At 34.9% G+C, this 18695-nt stretch overlaps 2 protein-coding genes and 1 long non-coding RNA gene across 4 annotated transcripts; 2 read left to right on the top strand and 1 right to left on the bottom strand.

Moving 5' to 3' along the window:
* Nucleotides 1-7184: 7184 nt before the first annotated feature.
* LOC123216651 (probable WRKY transcription factor 47) lies at nucleotides 7185-10060 on the top strand. The gene is made up of 6 exons (XM_044637145.1): nucleotides 7185-7502; nucleotides 7657-7731; nucleotides 7862-8014; nucleotides 8488-8799; nucleotides 8888-9001; nucleotides 9077-10060. Exons 1-6 carry the CDS (start codon nucleotides 7293-7295, stop codon nucleotides 9674-9676), a joined length of 1464 nt encoding a protein of 487 aa, XP_044493080.1. The 5' UTR covers nucleotides 7185-7292; the 3' UTR covers nucleotides 9677-10060.
* Nucleotides 10061-11079: 1019 nt separating this feature from the next.
* On the top strand, nucleotides 11080-11740 carry LOC123216653. The gene is made up of 2 exons (XR_006502264.1): nucleotides 11080-11235; nucleotides 11353-11740. It is a non-coding gene; the product is annotated as an uncharacterized LOC123216653 (long non-coding RNA).
* A 187-nt stretch (nucleotides 11741-11927) lies between these two features.
* On the bottom strand, nucleotides 11928-15373 carry LOC123216652 (probable polygalacturonase). Of its 2 annotated transcripts, none has more exons than XM_044637146.1 (6): nucleotides 14722-15373; nucleotides 13877-14194; nucleotides 13479-13599; nucleotides 13228-13402; nucleotides 13019-13137; nucleotides 11928-12879 (listed from the first exon to the last, which is right to left on the bottom strand). In XM_044637146.1, exons 1-6 carry the CDS (start codon nucleotides 14737-14739, stop codon nucleotides 12182-12184), a joined length of 1449 nt encoding a protein of 482 aa, XP_044493081.1. In that variant the 5' UTR covers nucleotides 14740-15373; the 3' UTR covers nucleotides 11928-12181. The 2 variants fall into 2 exon arrangements, with proteins under 2 accessions (XP_044493081.1, XP_044493082.1); XM_044637147.1 differs by having other exon boundaries at nucleotides 13019-13089; nucleotides 14722-15359.
* Between the last annotated feature and the right edge of the window lie 3322 nt (nucleotides 15374-18695).

Below are 18695 nucleotides of genomic sequence, written 5' to 3'. Positions count from 1 at the left end.
TCAAGTTTTTGACCTCTTTTTGGCTTTAAAATAATCCTCTAATTTGTAAATAAGCTTTACAGCAAGAGATAATAACTTGTCAACCGTAAGAAAATTAAATAAGTCTCTTCTTAGACTGGTCAATTGTTATATTGGCTGTAAACAGCTGACTGGGTGCATTGTCAAAGCGGTATGTCGACACCAAGCATATTATTTCCAACTTAGTGGATTGTTAGTGGAGGGGTGGATGTAGAAATATGGTGTAAGTGGACCTTGTCTCAAGCTTTGATTTATCAAAGTGAAAGTCCACCAATAGCGTGGATTTTACCAGCAAAACTTGAATCCTTAATGGCATGTGCTTTTCTCTTTGGAAAATTGTCTCAATACACTGCATAAGATTGATGCTCGGGCAAGTGCTTGTTGTCTTTGCAAGCATTAGCAGAACCAAATTCCATCGGTTGCTTATAATAAAACACTCATATTGATTGGATGTTGTAACAGGTTGATATGTGCCTGTATTGTATTCTCATCTTATTTAAGATAATATCAATCTTAGTTGTCGACGTAAATAGAAAATTGTCTGCACACTTCTATTTTATATATTACTTTTAATTTAAAATAACTCAATCAATCATATAATAAAATATTATACACGAAATTGAATATCTAATTAAATACTCAAAATTGAATACACGAAATTTTATTATGAAGTTTTTTGATTTTTATCTCAAGCTAAAAATATGCCATAACCCATGATAAAACTGGTGGCCCTAGCCAGTCTTGATTGTTGGGTGAGATAAGAATCATCTAATCAAGCTTACAGGGTTCCAGCCCAATGCATGATGTGAATTAGGGTTGGTCAGAACTGGAAAATAGAGCATCCTGCACCTTAGTCATACAATCAATCACGCTCATTTTTTGTTGACAAACACAAACAGAAGGACCCGAGATATTAAGTGAGCAATTTTTGAGGACAAAACTTATGATTGGACAGTTAAAAGGAGTATGGTTTAGACCCATGTTTAAGACCATGAGTAGACGGGGAGACCAGTTAAACGGTTTAACCTATTTCGGTATTATGTTGGGCTTACAGGCCCATATAACCTATAAAATGATCCAACCCCAAGTCTTCACCCTCCAGTCTCCAGTATAACTGTGTATTCTTAATATTAATTAATTATTAGTAAATAATAAATATCTTTGCATGTCTAGTATTGCTCTATTCAATAATACCATCCTCTATATTTGAACATTAACATCTATGGCTCCACAGGAGAGGGAGAAAGAGAGAGAGTGTGTGGTCCATTTTCAAGACCAATAAAAGGCAAAAGTGGGCCTATTTTGACAAAGAGGAAAAGAGGGAAAGGCCCATTTTTACCCCTTTCATCAAAATTCAGCGAAACGCCTTAAAATTGAGTTGGATTGATTTAAATCTTAGAGTGAGGTGGGAGTTAACTCTCCTTTCTTGGTCCTGGGTGTCCTTAACTTTTTCTCCTAGCTCTTATTAAGACCTTTTCTCTTGTCTTCAACATCTTCTCTACGCTAAAACAACCCACCTATGTGTTTGTTATTTTATTTCTTTACTTAACTAAATCTCTTCATTCATCGATCCTTTTCATTCACCAAATCCTACCTTAGCTTTCTTGCAAATAATTCCTATACAATAAGCTACCTGACCTCACAAATTTAACTAGTTGACAATAATATTAGCAACAAAAACACTTGCCGCACCCATAGTGTTGCCTTTTTCTTTTTCTCTAAAAATTATGTATATGTGTTGTTCATATATAATGCCCATAATGGTGGTTAAAAATGGTGATTTGGTTTACATTTTGTGTAAAATTATGTTATCATCTTCATATAATAACTTTATACGCTTGTTTAAACAAATTAAGTAAAAGATAAAGAAATACAGAACAAGAAATCACTCTGTTATAAGTAAGCAAAAGATTATAATCTAAAATAACAAGGCTAAAAGACTATTTCTCACCGAAACTTTGTTGTAACAAATTTTTTTATATTTTAAGTTTGAAAAGTTTAATTTTTATCTGTTATTAACTTTGTTTAATAAAAACTATTAAGTGAAAAAGTAAGAAAATCATTTTGTATAAATTTTTGTTATTTTTCTTTTTCCCTTTACTTTGTCTTTTTCTTTTTTTTTTCACATCTTCTTTGTCTCTTCTTACCATTGGTTGTCTTTTCTCATTCTGATCTCAATTAATTTCTTAGAGATCAAATATACCTTTTAACAACATCAATATTGTTATTGTTGACATGAGTGATCGTATTCTCTCAAGCTTTTTCTCACTATGACAATGTTTCAAGGCTAAATCTCATCATGATTGTTCCCCATCTCCCTCTTCTCGATGTCACTATGCTCTCCAACTCTGTTGTAACTCCCTCATCTCTTCAATGATGACCTCTTTCAATTGTTTTTATTTGGGTTAATTATTCAAATTTTTTTTTAGGAGTCCGAGTGATAAAATTTTAAATTGGTTACAGTTTTGTCTTTTTAGGGGGTCTAACTTTAAGTAATAATTTTTTAAATTGATAAAAACATTAACATTTCTATTCAAGTGTTAAGGGCAATTTCAAAATTTCAACCAACAGGGCAAACCAAAGTCATATCACTAAGGGCTTGCGCCTATATATTGAGAAAAAACCAAACAAAATTTATTAACAGAAATGGGTGATGATAAATTGAACTTTTTAAATTTAAAATGTGAGAAATTGTGTAGGTGGGAAATTGTCCTTCAGGCGAACAAAAATGAAAAAACTAACCCATTTAATTTGTGAACCAAAACATAAAGTACTTGAACGGGCGTAACTTGTTCTATTTTTCATATGCATAGAATCTCTTTTTCTTTGCATCAAAACATATATGTAAATCTATATTCCATTTTAATATTTTCTTGAGTTAGATTAGAAAATAGTAAGAATACTGTTTTTTATTTTAAATTAAAAAATAGTATATAATAGTATACAACTGTAAATGTAAGCTGAAGATGGCGATCTTATCAAATTAAAAGTGAGCTGATCTAAGCTGAGGACTAAAGAGGGTCGGTGAAGCATTTCTTCGTTAATTTTCTCTTTCGTTTGTGCATATAGAAATAATGTCAGCAACGAAAGCTTCATTCAATTTCAATAAGAAATCAAATTAAGCTAAGGTTTAATTAAAGTCTACGAGATTGAAAACCAGAACAAAGACCCTTTGATTCTTTCCATTTCCTCTCATCTGAGGTCGCTCCCTTTTCAAAGTTTCCACCACGAGATTGGCACTCTCTCTCAAATGAAAATGACTTTTCGGAAAAAAACAAAGTCAAGGAGTGTAAAATGTCAATTAGCTATAGAAAAATTAACCACAAATTAAATTGAATGGAAAATAAAAGGAAAAGCACCCCTTTGTCAGTTTCCATCGCATAAGATGAGTTTAACACGGAACCCCTTTCATGCAATGCAATTATTATCTAGTCTTCTCATATCATCTACCAAATTTAGGTTTTAATTTAATTAACTATGACTAAATTATCAATGCAAGTTGCCTAACCAAAGTCTTTCCCATCTTTCACATGCAGATGATTAGATCATATTATAATTTAATAGGTTGATTTTCTTTTTCTTTTTCAAAAAACGGAGTTAAAAAATTACACCTAACCTAGTTTTAACCTCTTCATTGGCTCGTCAGCCCACCTTGCATATATAAGTAAATATAAATTAATAATTGATTACACCCCTAGGACTTTGAAATCAATGTCTTAGGGTTACTCTTTTCTCGGGAGGGCATTATTTTAAGCCCAATAAAATTATATACACTCAATTTTAAATATTTAATTACTATTTAAATAATATATTATTATGTGATTAAATAATTTTAAATAAATAATAAAAGAACACTTAATTATTTGATGACATATCAATTGAGTACTCAAATGCACATAATATTGTTTTTTATAACTTTCAGAAATAAATATTAATAAAATTATATGTACATAATTTTGAGTACTTAATTGGGTATATTATTATATGATTAAATAATTTTAAATTAAAAATAAAATAACATTCAATCATATAATATTATATCATTAAAGTATTTAATCGTATATTCAAAATTGTGTGTATATATAATTGTTTAATAAAGAACATTCAACTATTGATCTCAGCTTCTAGATGGTACATAAATCACGCCCCTAGTAATTCAAAAACAAAGAAGAAAATAGAAAAATATTGAGGACGTACGTCATGGAAACGTAAGGATTAATTGGTCCAAAGGTTTGAAGGATGATGGACGGAGTTGGCGCTTGGTCAAAACGTAAGAAGCAATAGCAATGGTAGGTTTCGTGGAATTGTAGGGTTTTTGCTCTTTTTCAAAATAAAACTTCCAGAAGACGTAAACGTGAGAAATAGGAAGGAAAGAATTGAAGCAAAGCTATTCAAGCATCTAGGGTACAAAGGAACTGAACGTGTGGGCAAAGGTAGTGGTGGAGTCCTAATTTGATAGCTTGTCGCCGCTGTCCTTGCGGCTGTCTGTCACGGCTTCCACCCCAAACACTGCTTTCGGGGTATTTATGCTTTCAGACTACACTTGAGGAACCGTTGCATGTCAATTCACTTACCCACGAGACCCGCTAATACTAATGTCCATTTTCACATTCATTTATCTTCTACAACACCGCAACCCACCACCTAATTACACTTACAAGTCAACTGATCTTTAAATTTATTTCTTCTCTTCCTACTTGGATTAATATATATTATAGGGACAAAATACGGAAAATCTTTTTAGAGATTATGAATAAGTGAGAAAAGAACAAGAATATATAGAAGATTACATAATATTTCTTGCATTGACTGGGGGATATTCTTCAAATGGACGTAGGAGCTGGCTTGTTTTTAGCGAGCGGCAGAGAGTGGAGACAATCTCATCATTCTCATTTCTTCTTTCTGTAAACCAAGAGAGCGACCGGGCAATTACTACTCCAACATTGACCTTACTTCAAAATTTTCCACATCTTGACAAATTAAACAAATTTTAAAATACTGATTAAAATTATATATTTATGTGGCAGTCGTGAGAGGTTTTATTTCTATTATTATTTTTTTTTTGTTACCCGTAAGCATTTTGTTTATTCTTGTATATACGCTTACACGAGAGAAGCTGTCAATATAGTCGACATTGTTGACATTAAAGCTTAACCAATATATTTGCTTTAGCCTTTCAAGAGAATATTCTATAAGATTTAAAGGGATTCGCGGAAAACATTGTAGTCTTAGTAACATATATCAACACAATTCAGTTGGTATAGAGATTCATCATACCATTGAGAAAAAAATTTCCTCAATATGCATAAGACCTTTATCCATTCGTTATGGTCAGAGAATTTTGTTTTCCCTTGTAAATTAATCCAAACCTGTCAGTGTATATGGGTGAAAGTGACAATTGAAGAAGTACTGGTCCATACAATTAGTTTGAAAAAGAAGGAGGACCACTTCGTGATTTCCCACTAGAGTAACATGTAATTGTGACACCTTAGCATAAAAAGTGGTCAAATATCTATAAAACCCACCGGTTCATTTTAATAAATTCTCTCTCTCCTTTATTCTAGATTTTTCTCTCTGTCTCTCTCTTGTTTTCTTCAGTTTTGTTATCTGATTAGGGTTTCTGTTAACATTGATTTCTACTCAAATTTGCTTCATCCTTGCATCTCCGCAAAACTCAATAGATATAAATGTTGAATCTGTGATGGTGAGATATTTCTGAATTCACTGATTCAATATCTTATATCAAACCAATAAAAAAAAAATGTTTACGAAAGCGTAACTTAATTCATAGTAATGCAAAATCACATGATTGACTATCTTCCACATCTAAAATCCATTTGTTAGAAAAGTTTACCAATACTATTTAGTGATGAGACATAAGTAATAATGTAAAAATAGAGTTAGAGTTTACATTGGTAACCTCAACCTAACTTTTAAAATGTAAATCAATCAATCAAAATATCAATATTTTCAAATCTAAATCAATTTGACTGATTGTTTGTCGTTTAGAGTCTTTTTTTTTTTTGGTTCACACTATAAAAGAAAAGGAAAAGAGAGAAGTAACGTATGCAATTAGCTAATGTATAGATATACTGAGTTTTGGAGAAGTATGTACAAGGACCATCTTAACAATAATGGTCCCTCTACTCAGAATTCTATCAGAAGCAAACAAGTCAAATTTTCGTTCTCATTTTATGCTAAAGTTCCAAGCAAGAAAACACACACACCAACCAAATTCATTGGGAAAAATCTTGGCTGTTTTACCTTGTAGCAGGCACAACGCCGTAAGCCCTACGCTTAGGCCAGGTGAGTAGTGGACAAACTAACCTTGAATAAAAATCTTGATTATTACAGGATTATTAATTTTTACATACAAAAGGTGATATTGAAAGAAAATATATATGCCAATAACATAATCCCATGATAATAAAATTATATATACTTATTTTAAATATATAAATATACATATATTTATATATGTTATCATATAATTGAATAATTTTAAGTTAAAAATAAAATAATATTCAATCATATAATGATATATATAAATATATATAAATATTTAAAATAAATACATATAATATTTAATCCCACAAATGTGATATTGTAAATTTGTAATTAATGATACAAGGTAAGGTGTTACCGTAATTTCTTACTAGAAATGTATGGCGATATCATAAATTTATAATCTTCAAATAATTGACAAGTATTGGATATTTATGGTAAACGTACAGCCGTGTAGCCAGCCGAGCCAAGTGTTCTCTCATTCAAGGGCCGTTGACGTGGATAGAACAAAGATGACATAGGTGTTGGGCTTCAAAGTCAGTGGGATTAGGTATTTTTCTCTTTTGTAGGGCCCGATATTATCCTAACCCACGGTCAGTTAGAGCCGTGCCGTCAACTTCGTTGACCGAATGAAGACGCCCCCACTCGGACACCCATGCTCAATTCCACTCTGGATCCCGTTACCCCTTCTGCACTAATTTAACGGAACCCAAGCAACAACCGTCACTTCTTTGCGACGAGTTTCACAAAATTTCTTGTCCTCCCTTCCTCAGATGTCGCCACGTCTCCCCTTACATCCAACTGACGTCATATCTCCCGCGGAAAAAACGGCTGGTCTTCGCTTACCCTTTCTGTCCGGGCCTTATATTTGGACCCCCACTTACAAGCTAAGCTTCTGCCCATTAAAATTACAAGAAAAAAATGTTAAAATACTATAGTTGAAACTTGATACAGGCTACACAACTACTTCTACCGGTCTTTCTTTAGTCATGGAAAATCAGCAACAACGCCGTGAATTGACATTCTTGCACGCCGGTGACTTTCTCGGTCGAAATTCTAATCGGGTAGTTGAGAATTCAGTGGATCATGTTAAGCCTCCGATCAAAGAAGTGGATTTCTTTTCAAGCGACAATCACTTAGCTGATCATGATCAAAAGAGAAAATATGAATCATTAACTCCATTTGATTCCAGTATAAACGTAAGGTTTCAGAGATTTAGCTTGATCTTTTTTGTTTTCTCCTGTCTGGGCGGTATGCGCTAGCCTTTTTGAAAGATGTATATATCGACGATCATTTAAAATTTATGATGATAAAAAACTTATTGTTCATAAGTGATCTATATATGATGCACAGACTGGGTTAAATCTCCTCGGTTCAAGTTCTGGAAAGCCATCGAGAACAGCAAATGATGATAAAACTCAGACTGAGGTAGGTTTTGGTAAAAGAACTCTCATGTTGTTATATTCATCTTTCTTTTTCTTTTTCATTTTTTTAATCTCATCTTATCTTTTTCATTTATGTTTTTGATAAACTCAAAACTGAGCGCTTTTATGTCCAGCGGAGTATGCTTCAAGCTGAGTTTGACAGGTTACATGAAGAGAACAGAAAACTGAGAAGCTTGCTGGGCCAGATAACAAAAAGTTGCACTGAATTGCAGAGTCAACTAATCTTGGCAATGCAAAATCAGGCACATGGGAGTCCTCGAGAGCAGGTGAGTTTTACCTTTTACTTAACCATCTTAGTTTATCATTTTTGACGGGTAGTAATTTTCCAGCATGCTAAAATGACCAGAATGGAGATTTCTTATTAAGGCTAAACCATATCATGTATGAAACAGACAAGATAATAAGAAATATTATCATCAATTAAAATAACCTGTTCTTTATTTTACAAGGCATTGGATAACGTACCTGCCTTAAATGGATGGAAATTGTGCTTTGATCTGGCATCAATTTTTTAAACAAATTATATGTTTATCTTTCACCTTCGTTGTTCTATTTTTTGTGTTGTGAATCAATTAAGCAAAAATACTATACCTTTCACGAAGGTATGCATGGCTTTTAGCAAATACTATAAATCTAGAAAGCATACATGCGAGGTTTAGTTTTTATAGTAACTTCTTAAAGTTTCTATTGTGCCACTCTTTTGAGTCTAATTAATTGATCAACTTTTGTTCTTCAACAGAAAGCTGAGTTGAATGACATGTCAAGTCTCATAATGTCAGCTCAACAGTTTATGGACCCACGGTCATCTGCTGCATTAAACGTCAACGAGCCCTCTATATCCGATAATAAGACGCAGGAGCTGTCAATTTCCCCGGCGAATACAAGCGAAATTATATCAAAGGAAAGTGAAAGCCCTATGATAAAGATTTCTGCAGGGAAGCAAATTACTTCTGAAGATGGTTGTGACCAAACACCGCATGAAGAGCAAGCTCCCGAGGCGCCTTTTAGGAAAGCAAGGGTTTCCGTAAGAGCAAGATCAGAAGCTCCACTGGTAAGAAATTGCATCTCTTATTAGAACTGTTTGGTTGATTTAGGACATGAATCCGTAATAAATTGTGAAACAATCTTACGTGGCTCAGATCAGTGATGGATGTCAATGGAGGAAATATGGTCAAAAGATGGCCAAAGGCAACCCTTGTCCGCGTGCTTACTATCGTTGCACCATGGCCGTTGGGTGCCCAGTTCGTAAGCAGGTACTTACCAAACCTTTTCCCTTTCTTGGGTGTCTTCTAAACCTTGCAATTTTTTTCATGCATGTTTCTCTACAGGTGCAGCGATGCGCAGAGGATAGAACAATTCTCATCACCACCTATGAGGGGATCCATAATCACCCTCTTCCTCCCGCAGCCACGGCCATGGCTAGCACTACGTCGGCTGCAGCAGCCATGCTCCTGTCTGACTCAACCACCAGCAAGGACGCTCTAACAACTTCTGGATTCACCAATTCTCTGCCTTATGCTTCAACAATGGCAACCCTCTCTGCCTCTGCACCATTTCCCACCATCACTCTTGACTTGACACGTAGCCACAACCCCATGCAATTCCTCCGCGGCCCTCCCTCAACAACCACAGTTCCTCCACCTTTTCATGGTTTTCAACAACTTATAGGGCAGCCAATGTACTTGGCTCCAAAGCTACCTACTATACCAGCATTGCAATTAGGTCAACAACAATATCCTTCCACGATTGAGACAGTCACTGCGGCAATTGCTTCAGACCCGAATTTCAGAGCAGCTTTAGCTGCTGCAATCTCAACAATAATGGAAACAGATAAGAGCAATGACGGAAATAATAACAGTATTGGTGGTAACGGGGCTCCCGGGTCCCCACAGCTTCCTCAGTCTTGCACCACTTTTTCTACAAACTAGGCTACCATCGCTAGTGTTTGGGCTTTAATTTATGTTGATATTTATAATTAATACTTTTGTTCCCCAAAAGATTCTACTGGCTCTGGGAGGAGGAATCCTTTATCGTTCGAGTTGTTGATATTAGCTGATAGATGAATGGATTCAGCAATAACATGGATGATTAGAATGTCATACTGACGACCTTGCTAGCTTGGATCTGCATGTTAGATCAATCCTTGCACCTCAGGGTTTCAGGTATTGGATAATTACCTTTCCCTCAAGTCAACTCTGCGGTTGATTGTTAATAGCATATTGAGCCTCACAGACAAGTTTTGGCATATACCAGTACTTATTTGTCAAATTATGAAAAGAATATATATTCCATCTACAAAAATGTTCAGTGAAGATATATATATACACACACACACACACACTTATTGTACTTGAGGATTTTTTTTCATAAGTTCTTCTCAGATAACATAAATACTCATAATTAATAAATCTGAAGACAATTTGTTCTGTAACAGTTTTGATTTGTTTTTTATTTATTTAATCTTAACGAAATTTGAGTAAGATTTAGCTTTTCAACGATTGTTCTTTGAGTTAAAATTTGGAGGTTAAATCCAAATTTTAAGTCTTCCCCTTTAAAGAGTGCTTTATCAATTATTGGTTGCCGATTGAGAAAAACAAAAAATTTCCCATTACATATTATATTTATATTATTGGATTTTTTTCTAACATATAAGACATAGATTTACATAATTTAACACATATAAATGAGCCAATGGTGTTGGATTTTATTTCAATAATAAATAAAAACAGCAATTTTTTGGAATTGTAGTTAAGCTGGAGACTTCTGTTTACAACGCTTCTTGACACGATTTTTAACTAATTTTGACTGGACTGAAGATAACTTATTTAATAGAGAAGATTCTCCAACGTACTATAAAATTGTTTCAGCTATTAAGATGACTAGAGAAAAAAAAATGAACTTGAAGGCTTGTAAGGCCCATTTATGAACCCATTACTCCTATAATGGCCCAAATATGAGGTGGTTGGGCCGGTTGGCATAGCATGGCCACAAGGATAGGATAATATAAATTGAGTTGTTCACATTCAGCTCACAACTCAGCTTAGATTCTCTCATATTATGCTCGAGTATATCAAGTTCAATCCGTGCACGAGTTAAGAGTTGGACTTGTATATGTTAATGAGCTTAGTTTGAGGTGGTGGTTGTGTCTCGGCTCAAGATGGCTTGCAAGTCAAAAATAAAATGGCTTTGTTTTGAGTTCAATATAAAAATGCAGTTTTCGTTGCCCTATGTTACACTCTAGATTATTCTTTCAAGTGTCATATTTGGTTTTCATGTTAATCTCCATTTATGGCAAAATTTAAAGATTTTGTCACCAAATCTGAAGGTATTCTCGCTAGAATTATATATATTTTCAAGTGAACGGAACTTTGGGTATTCTCAGTCAAATCTCTTAATATACTTGTTGAATCTGAAGTTGAATTCAACAAATCTGAATTTTATATAGAGTTCCCAAGAGGGGTTCTGGCAACCATATCGGTAATATTAGGTTTGGTCTTTCTTTCCTGGGGCAGTAGTTAGAAGAATCTATTTAAATTCAAGTTTTTCTTTATCATTTGTCTTTAACTCCTGGAAATTTTACGGGTTTTCTTGGCCCTAATGGCAGCTCATGGTGCAGCAGCAATGGGACAGCTTTTCTTCTTTCACGTGATTCTCATTAGGAAGGTTATTACAAATGGCGCCTTGTAGGACTTCATCTATGATATTGGTTGTGTTTCAGTTAAGCATACAAGTTTGGTTACTTCCGCATTCTGCTTCCCCAGGTCTGTTGTTTTTATTAGTATATGCATTTCGAACACAATCTGACATAGCAGCATATTTTTGTACACTGCATTGATTTGTATGGAGGAATGTCTACGACATCCATTGATTTGAACTGAATTTTCAGAGTTGCAGATGGTAACATCTTTTGTCCAATATAGCAAATATTCCTTTGTACTAAGTGTGGTTCAACAAAACTGATCTCATAAATAAATCTTTCTTAATCTTAGAAATGGTGGATTCAGCATTTTTATATCAAGCTTTATTTTTTCTGTAAAAGGATCAATGGAAGCATGGCCTTCCAGAGAACAGAATTGCCATCCTTTTCGTGTTCATTATTCCATCTTGATTTTCTTGTAATCATCATTCATTTGTTAGTCGAAATTTCAGAGAAAAAAAAGACAGACAAAAGAAGAGAAGTTTTCAACTAGTAAATTCATTCTATCTTCACTTTCTTATAATCACTCAATTATTTGTTACTGCACACAAAGTTACAAGAAACAATCTTTTCTCAATACCATCTCGCACGTCAACAACCACAGAGGAGCAACTCCACTCAACTTATGACAGGCAATCAATCTTTGGGTACCTGAGTTGAATCAAATTTCCAACTAAAATTCAACATTCACAGAAGAAGGTGATTTCACCGGCAAGTAGATGCTATGTTTCGTTATTTACCAAGACCATAACCGAGCACCTCTGTTTTGATTACTTGAACTCCGCAAATGTCTGGATAAATAGTAACAATGTAAGTAATGCTTGGGGAAGATACTCTCCTTCAGAGAATCACAGGTTTCTGGGGTAACATGGTTGGAGTATCCTTCAACATAAGAGCAATTCCATGGAGACTCTGAGATTGCATTAAGGGTAATGTTTGATAAGCAAATGTTGAGAAAAGTGTCCCCTTCTATACCTTCCAGGAGGCCTGCCATCTTTATATTCTTCCCACTGACATCTTTCATTGTAATCCTTTCTATTATAGGGAGAGCGTTTGAATCAAATAACTCATCTGGGTGATCCCCATAGTGACCCGTAAACCTTATAGCTACGTCTACATGATCTAAGGTCACATTTGAGATGTATATATTTCTCACATAACCGCCCCTTCCAGGGGAAGTCTTTATTCTAATAGCTGTCACTGTGTTGAAAAATTGGAGATTTTCTGCATGCACTTCAGATACGCCTCCAGACATCTCACTTCCTATTGCAATGCCTGCTCCCAGTTGAGTTTCTCCGATGAGCCCACTAATGATAATTCCTCTACTGGGACGACCATATGAAATCCCATATTCGTCCCACCCACTTTTGATGGCAATCAGATCGTCACCAGTGCTAATATAGCAGTCCTCAATGCAAACATCATCAGAAGAGTCTGGATGCATTTAAATGATTAGTTAAGAAATTGGGAATTCATAATCAGAACAGGAAAGTGATTTGGATTTAAGTTGAGATGTGGATAATAAAATGATGTGGTAAAATGCTTGTGCCATATAATTAAGACAGAATATTACCTGGATCAATCCCATCTGTGTTGGGTGAATCGAGTGGAGCAAGGATAGTGACATTCCGCACTTTAACATGGCTGTTCATCCAGAAAAACAGTCTCAACTCTCCCCCTAATTCATAAAAGCTTCACTTTTGTACAGTTTAAATTGGTGACAAGAATACTTGAATTCAACAGGTCAAGAAATTAACAGAAATCCCTTCAAAGAGGACAAACCTGCAGTATACAGGGTGGAGAGTCCAAAATGGTGAATTTAAGAAGGTCAAATTTGAGATGACAACACCAGTGGAGTTCATCAATTCAACCAGATGGGGTCGGGTATAATCCAGGGTTCCACTTTGAAACCACTTCCACCATATCTTGCCTTGACCATCGATAGTTCCATTGTCACCTAAATGGAGTAACCAGTGGCATCAGGACATAAACATAATCTATTCAGTAGATGTCTGTTTATTAATATCTCTAACCTGTTATAATAATATCGGTCAAATTGCGTCCATATATAAGGCTTCGATGTCTTCCACCAGGCAACTCCCTACCACGGCCGTATGATGGTAGAGGATCAATAACTGGCCAATCATCTGATTTCTGAAACAGTGCAGAGTTAGCTTTTCAGCATTATGTGCCATGATAATGTACCAATTGCCTCAATGCCACTATTAGACTACTACCAAATTGAACGTGGAGATCAAACTATTTCAAGATCTGGAAAAACTCCTCCAACTGGAATTGAAGCATTAATGATCACCAATATTTCCTAGCCATAATTTAATTCCTAATAATCCAAATAAGGGCAAGTGCAGCTAGTATGCAAAAATGTTAAAGGCATCAAGAGATGTCTTTTTAGGAGAAGAAGAAAGCTTACTGTAGATCCAAGGATCACTGCATCCTTATCTAACCACAAGGTTAAATGACTGATGAGATCGAAGCTTCCTGTCAACCACCTTCCTGCTGGGACAAAAAGCTTGGCCCCACCCTTGTCAGCAAATGAATTGAGATAGAATATAGCATTCTGAAAGGCTTTGGTGTTAAGAGTGACACCATCTCCAACAGCTCCAAATTCAGCGATAGAAACACTGTGAGGCCTAATCACCTCTGAGTTTGTTTGTCTGCACTGTGAGCTGCCCTTGACATCCCATGAAGCATCACTCAAGAATGCTAGTACCAGAAGCACATCCACTAGCTAAAATGGAACATTTCACAAAAGATTAATTATACATAACATTAAGCCCTAATAAGCAATTTCCTTTCTCATGCATTGCTAATTAATCATGTGACGAGCAATTTAGTTATATTAGGTAATCTGGAAATGGGAATATAGACAACAGAAGAAGCCATACTGTGGATCAACAGCCACACTGTTAGCTGATGGGCTAATTGAAACGCTGTAAAGTAGTAAAATGTGCAACTTTATCAACCTAAGTCATGCAAAATATGTGATCTTCACATATTTCACGCTTTAACACAAAGGAAAAAACCAGCTAATCAATTCCAGTGTCCACCTCCACCAGAAAAGAAAATAACAAAAAAAATCAGTTTTTTCGAGCCAAAGAATATGTAACTGAATTGAGATGATTCTGCTCAGTTTATACTTGACAGATTTTCTTAAACACCATTTTCAGATCTTTGTGTAGAATTCAGTGTTAGGAGTAGTGAAGCAACGAGCAAAACAGAACAAGCAGAGATAAAAACAGGGAAGTAATAACTTACAGTGAAAGATCTCTTCATATGATTGAGATCTGCTGTTTTGGTCTTCGTCCAAGCAGCTTAACAAATCCCTTTGTTCTCTTTGTTTCACAAAACCACACAATGACTTGCACCTACTTATTCCTTTATGAACAAAATAACAAAGAAATAAAGAGAAAGGTCGATGAGGATGGTTGGTTTTAAATCAAAATCTCTCTCCAGCAAAATATGCAAAATGTGTGTGTTTGAGTGATTAGATGGGCCATTGAGTGAAACCACCACCACCACCACTCAAAGCTAAAAATCATTGACAGCGACTGTTGATGCCCGCCAAAATATAAGCAGTAGGTCCCTCTTGTGTCTTTACCTGCTCCTCCATTACCCCCCTCTCTCTCTCTCTCTCCAGTTTTTTATCACAGTCTAGACAATATGAAGTGACTCTGGATGATCGAGCAACAATATAGCCATATACGCTTGTGTGTTTGATTCTGTTTTAAAAAGCACTAGCTGTAGCCTTTTTATAACCTGGGTTGAGAATTGGCATCACAGTCTTATCTCTCTAACTCATGTGGCAATATTAAATTTTCATATTCATTTGTAAGGATTTTAATATCAGTCCGAAGAAAAAGAACTTTAACTGGTTCCTCTCTCTGTCTCTGGCTAAACAGTTGGCAAAGTGTTTTGTTTGGTTCAGTTTTATGAATCAGTGATGCAAAAGAGAGCTGAGACTGAGAGCGCAGCTGTGGAGGAAAGACAAGACATAGACAAGAGCTAGCTTATAAAACAGAGGCCAAAGCTGGCTAGATGTTCGATATGGGAATTGGCGCTGGCAGGCAGGCCAAAGCATAACAATTCCAAGGGGAAACGGCAACATCCAATCAATTTGGCTTCAAAAACAAATAAATTAACTTAATTAATTTCAACCCTTTGTCTTTGTTAATCTTGTAACTGACAAATATTGCTTTCCCAATACTAATCCCGAGTGCTTCATCCTCTTAAAGGCGGTCAAAACATTTTTTAAGGTAATTACTTAGTGGCTTTATACAGAAAGAAAGACCATAACAGCCTTGACCAATGACCAAAATGGCTTTGTCTCTGCGACTAACCTCTCAACAGGTAAACTGTGGGCTACTACGTTTGCTTTGGACATGGGACCACTCCCCCACTCGCCTCCTATCACAGATTTAACTCCGAAAAGGAAACCTTAACATTTTACAATAGATTGAATTATGCTTAATCTGAGTTAAACAGGATGATTTTGTGGATGTTTAAACGATGATAAAGATTAAAGATGACCATTTGCGGTAGTTACAGGAAAAATACTCACAACCAAATATGAGTTATTCTTCAGTAGTAAGAGCTATTAAGAAAATTTGTCTATAAAGAAGGGGACAAAGTCCAGAGCAGGACAAGGAAGATGCAAAAGGAAGTCTTAATCAAAGCATGTAATAAAACGTAGGGTTTCAGACGTCAGGTATCCAAAGCCCCATCAACCAAACATAACCCTTGATGGGTTTAAAAGGGAGAATATACATACATACTCTATATGTGTGTGTGTGTGTATATATATACACATATATATCTATATATAATCAAAGCATGTAATAAAACCTATGTAGCACGGAAACGGAAACGGAGAAACGTGGAAACGCGGAAACGGAAACGTGGAAACGCATTTTTTAAAAAATATAGGAAACGGAAACGTGGGGAAACTTATAAATATGAAAATATAAGGGTTTTTTTATAAATACTAATTTTTTTATAATAAAAATATATAAACTTATATAATATAAAAATAAATAATAAAAAAAGAATGAAGAGAAAAAATACTATAAAATATAATCATAGAACCTATTGTAAATTGTTCTTAAGTAAACGCATATAGATATTTAAGAAAAAAATAACAATACACATCAATCTATATGATATGTTGGAGAAGAGATGAGTAACATATCAAAAAGTAGAGAGGAGATGAATTCAATATGAGATTTAAAGATATTTTTTATTTGAAAATATAAAAGATATGTGTTTAATCGATTTCACGATTTTTCTTCTAAAATAAACGTGTTTTAAAATTTTTCAAAAAATTTTGAAATGACCCGAAACGTTTCCTACAAGTTTCGGAGAGTTTCGGAAACGGAAACGTTTCCGAAACGTGGAAACGCATCCTGTTATAAGTTTCCGTGCTACTTAGAATAAAACGTTGGGTTTCAGAAGTCAGGTATCCAAAGCCCCATCAACCAAACATAACCCTTGATGGGTTTAAAAGGGAGAATATACATACATACTCTATATGTGTGTGTGTGTATATATATATATAGATATAGATATATATGTCAATATTACCAAGTGACAGGATCCAACTGCAAGCAGTTGCATTTGCATTTACATACGTATGCATAATTGCTTTAGTCCCGTAAAAGAAGAAATGGGGGAACAAGATTCATTGAACATGTCTACTCAGCTTTTCTGCGTTATTATTAATTTCATCCAAAACTGAAATTTTTAAAGGATTACGTAAATAAAACCTAACTATCATGTGATTTCGTAGTAATAAAGTGCTTTTTAAGAATGGAATGAGACAGTTGAATCTTCCGCATCAATTATGCTTTACTTGCTTCTGTAATGAGCAACAATTTTTTACAGCTCCACATCCTTAATTATTCATAATTAACCTGCAATTTAATCCCTGTTTTAGCTGTAAACTTTGCTTAATAATTATGATTTCTGTCACTCATACACGCATACTCATACACAATAATTCTGAATGATCCAAGTTTAATTTTAATGGGTAACTTAATTTGTACAATTACACCCAAAGAAAGGTAGATGGCATATTTGCCAAGCAAAACAGGAGACCTCACCATACAATAACCAAGAGAGAATCCAAATAGAACAATCTTTTATATATCAGAGTAACTAGATACACAGAAAATTATGTATATGAAACTGTGTATACGCAGGATTGCTCTTTTTATATTATGTTACCAGCAAGTCTCAAATAATAGGAAGATTTAGTAGTTTGGAAATTAATTGTTAGGCCTAACCAGTACCTAGTTTACAGCTAAAAGTATTGAAAGTTGTTGTGACCCATACTAAATCATGACAACTGAGTGTTTTTATGCGGTTGCTGATCTCTTCTACATTGGTCTGTTGTTAATTATTGAATTGAATGAACAGAGGTGAGGTGGGCAGAGTCCATGAATATTCCCCTGCTTAGTGCAACATTTGATTGATGGGGCTGCCAAACCATTTAATCATAATAAATTGTTTTTGGATCTATTTACCAACTCAATTAACTTATAGTCTTTATTTCTTTTGGCTTCATTCAAAAAGATCTTTAGCAGGATCACTTGGTATCTTGTACTATTAAAAGTTTTTCATGGTTTAACTTTACCATGCATTAATCATAGTAATCTTAAGATATTGATGTGTGATTTTGAGTCTTTATGGAATAATCAGGCGGCAAAACATGCAAGGATATGGGGACCAATCCTCAATTTGTCTCTAGTCTTCCCAGGAAGATGAAATTAACAAATAGATGTCCGTACATGGTGTGTATTTTTCTTGATCATGTGCACTCAGTACTTAAACCCAGCAGTCGGTCAAGATCGGAGCCGGGGGACCAACAATGTGGCCCGCACCACATCTTTAAGCACTTGCCCAACATGTTTGGAACCCTTTTGGGCTTTGAGGACTATCTTGTTCAATGAAGCCCAAAATCCCGTATTTGATTTTTGGGCCATTCTTTTTTTGGTTGTTGAGTGACTTTTAAGGCTTTTAGTAGAATAAAATAAAACCATTGGAGCTTTCGGTCGAGTTGGTAGTGTGCAGTGCAAAATCTAGGAATGGCAATTTGGTTTTTAAAATCGGGTTCTCGCCCGGTATCTCTCTGAACATAAAGGGGATTATCCAATAAGAATAAGGACGAGGATGAAGACAAGATGACTAAGGTTGCATGCATATTGCAGATTTAAAATTTTTCTCGTGAATAATCT

The sequence above is a fragment of the Mangifera indica genome, chromosome 5, assembly GCF_011075055.1.
Source record: "Mangifera indica cultivar Alphonso chromosome 5, CATAS_Mindica_2.1, whole genome shotgun sequence".
In the NCBI taxonomy this organism is placed as follows: Eukaryota; Viridiplantae; Streptophyta; class Magnoliopsida; order Sapindales; family Anacardiaceae; genus Mangifera; species Mangifera indica.
The sequence above is the reverse complement of the archived record's forward strand: the minus strand, read 5'-3'. Positions and strand labels throughout refer to the sequence as shown.

Excerpts from the sequence above, each read along its gene's own strand:
- LOC123216651 (XM_044637145.1), top strand. The coding sequence starts at position 7,293 with ATGGAAAATCAGCAACAACGCCGTGAATTGACATTCTTGCACGCCGGT. Across the intron at positions 8,015-8,487 it reads ATGGGAGTCCTCGAGAGCAG|AAAGCTGAGTTGAATGACAT; the intron begins GTGAGTTTTACC and ends GTTCTTCAACAG. Across the intron at positions 9,002-9,076 it reads GGTGCCCAGTTCGTAAGCAG|GTGCAGCGATGCGCAGAGGA; the intron begins GTACTTACCAAA and ends GTTTCTCTACAG.
- LOC123216652 (XM_044637146.1), bottom strand. Across the intron at positions 13,600-13,876 it reads CAGTGATCCTTGGATCTACA|AAATCAGATGATTGGCCAGT; the intron begins GTAAGCTTTCTT and ends GCACTGTTTCAG. Across the intron at positions 12,880-13,018 it reads CACAGATGGGATTGATCCAG|ACTCTTCTGATGATGTTTGC; the intron begins GTAATATTCTGT and ends AAATGCATCCAG.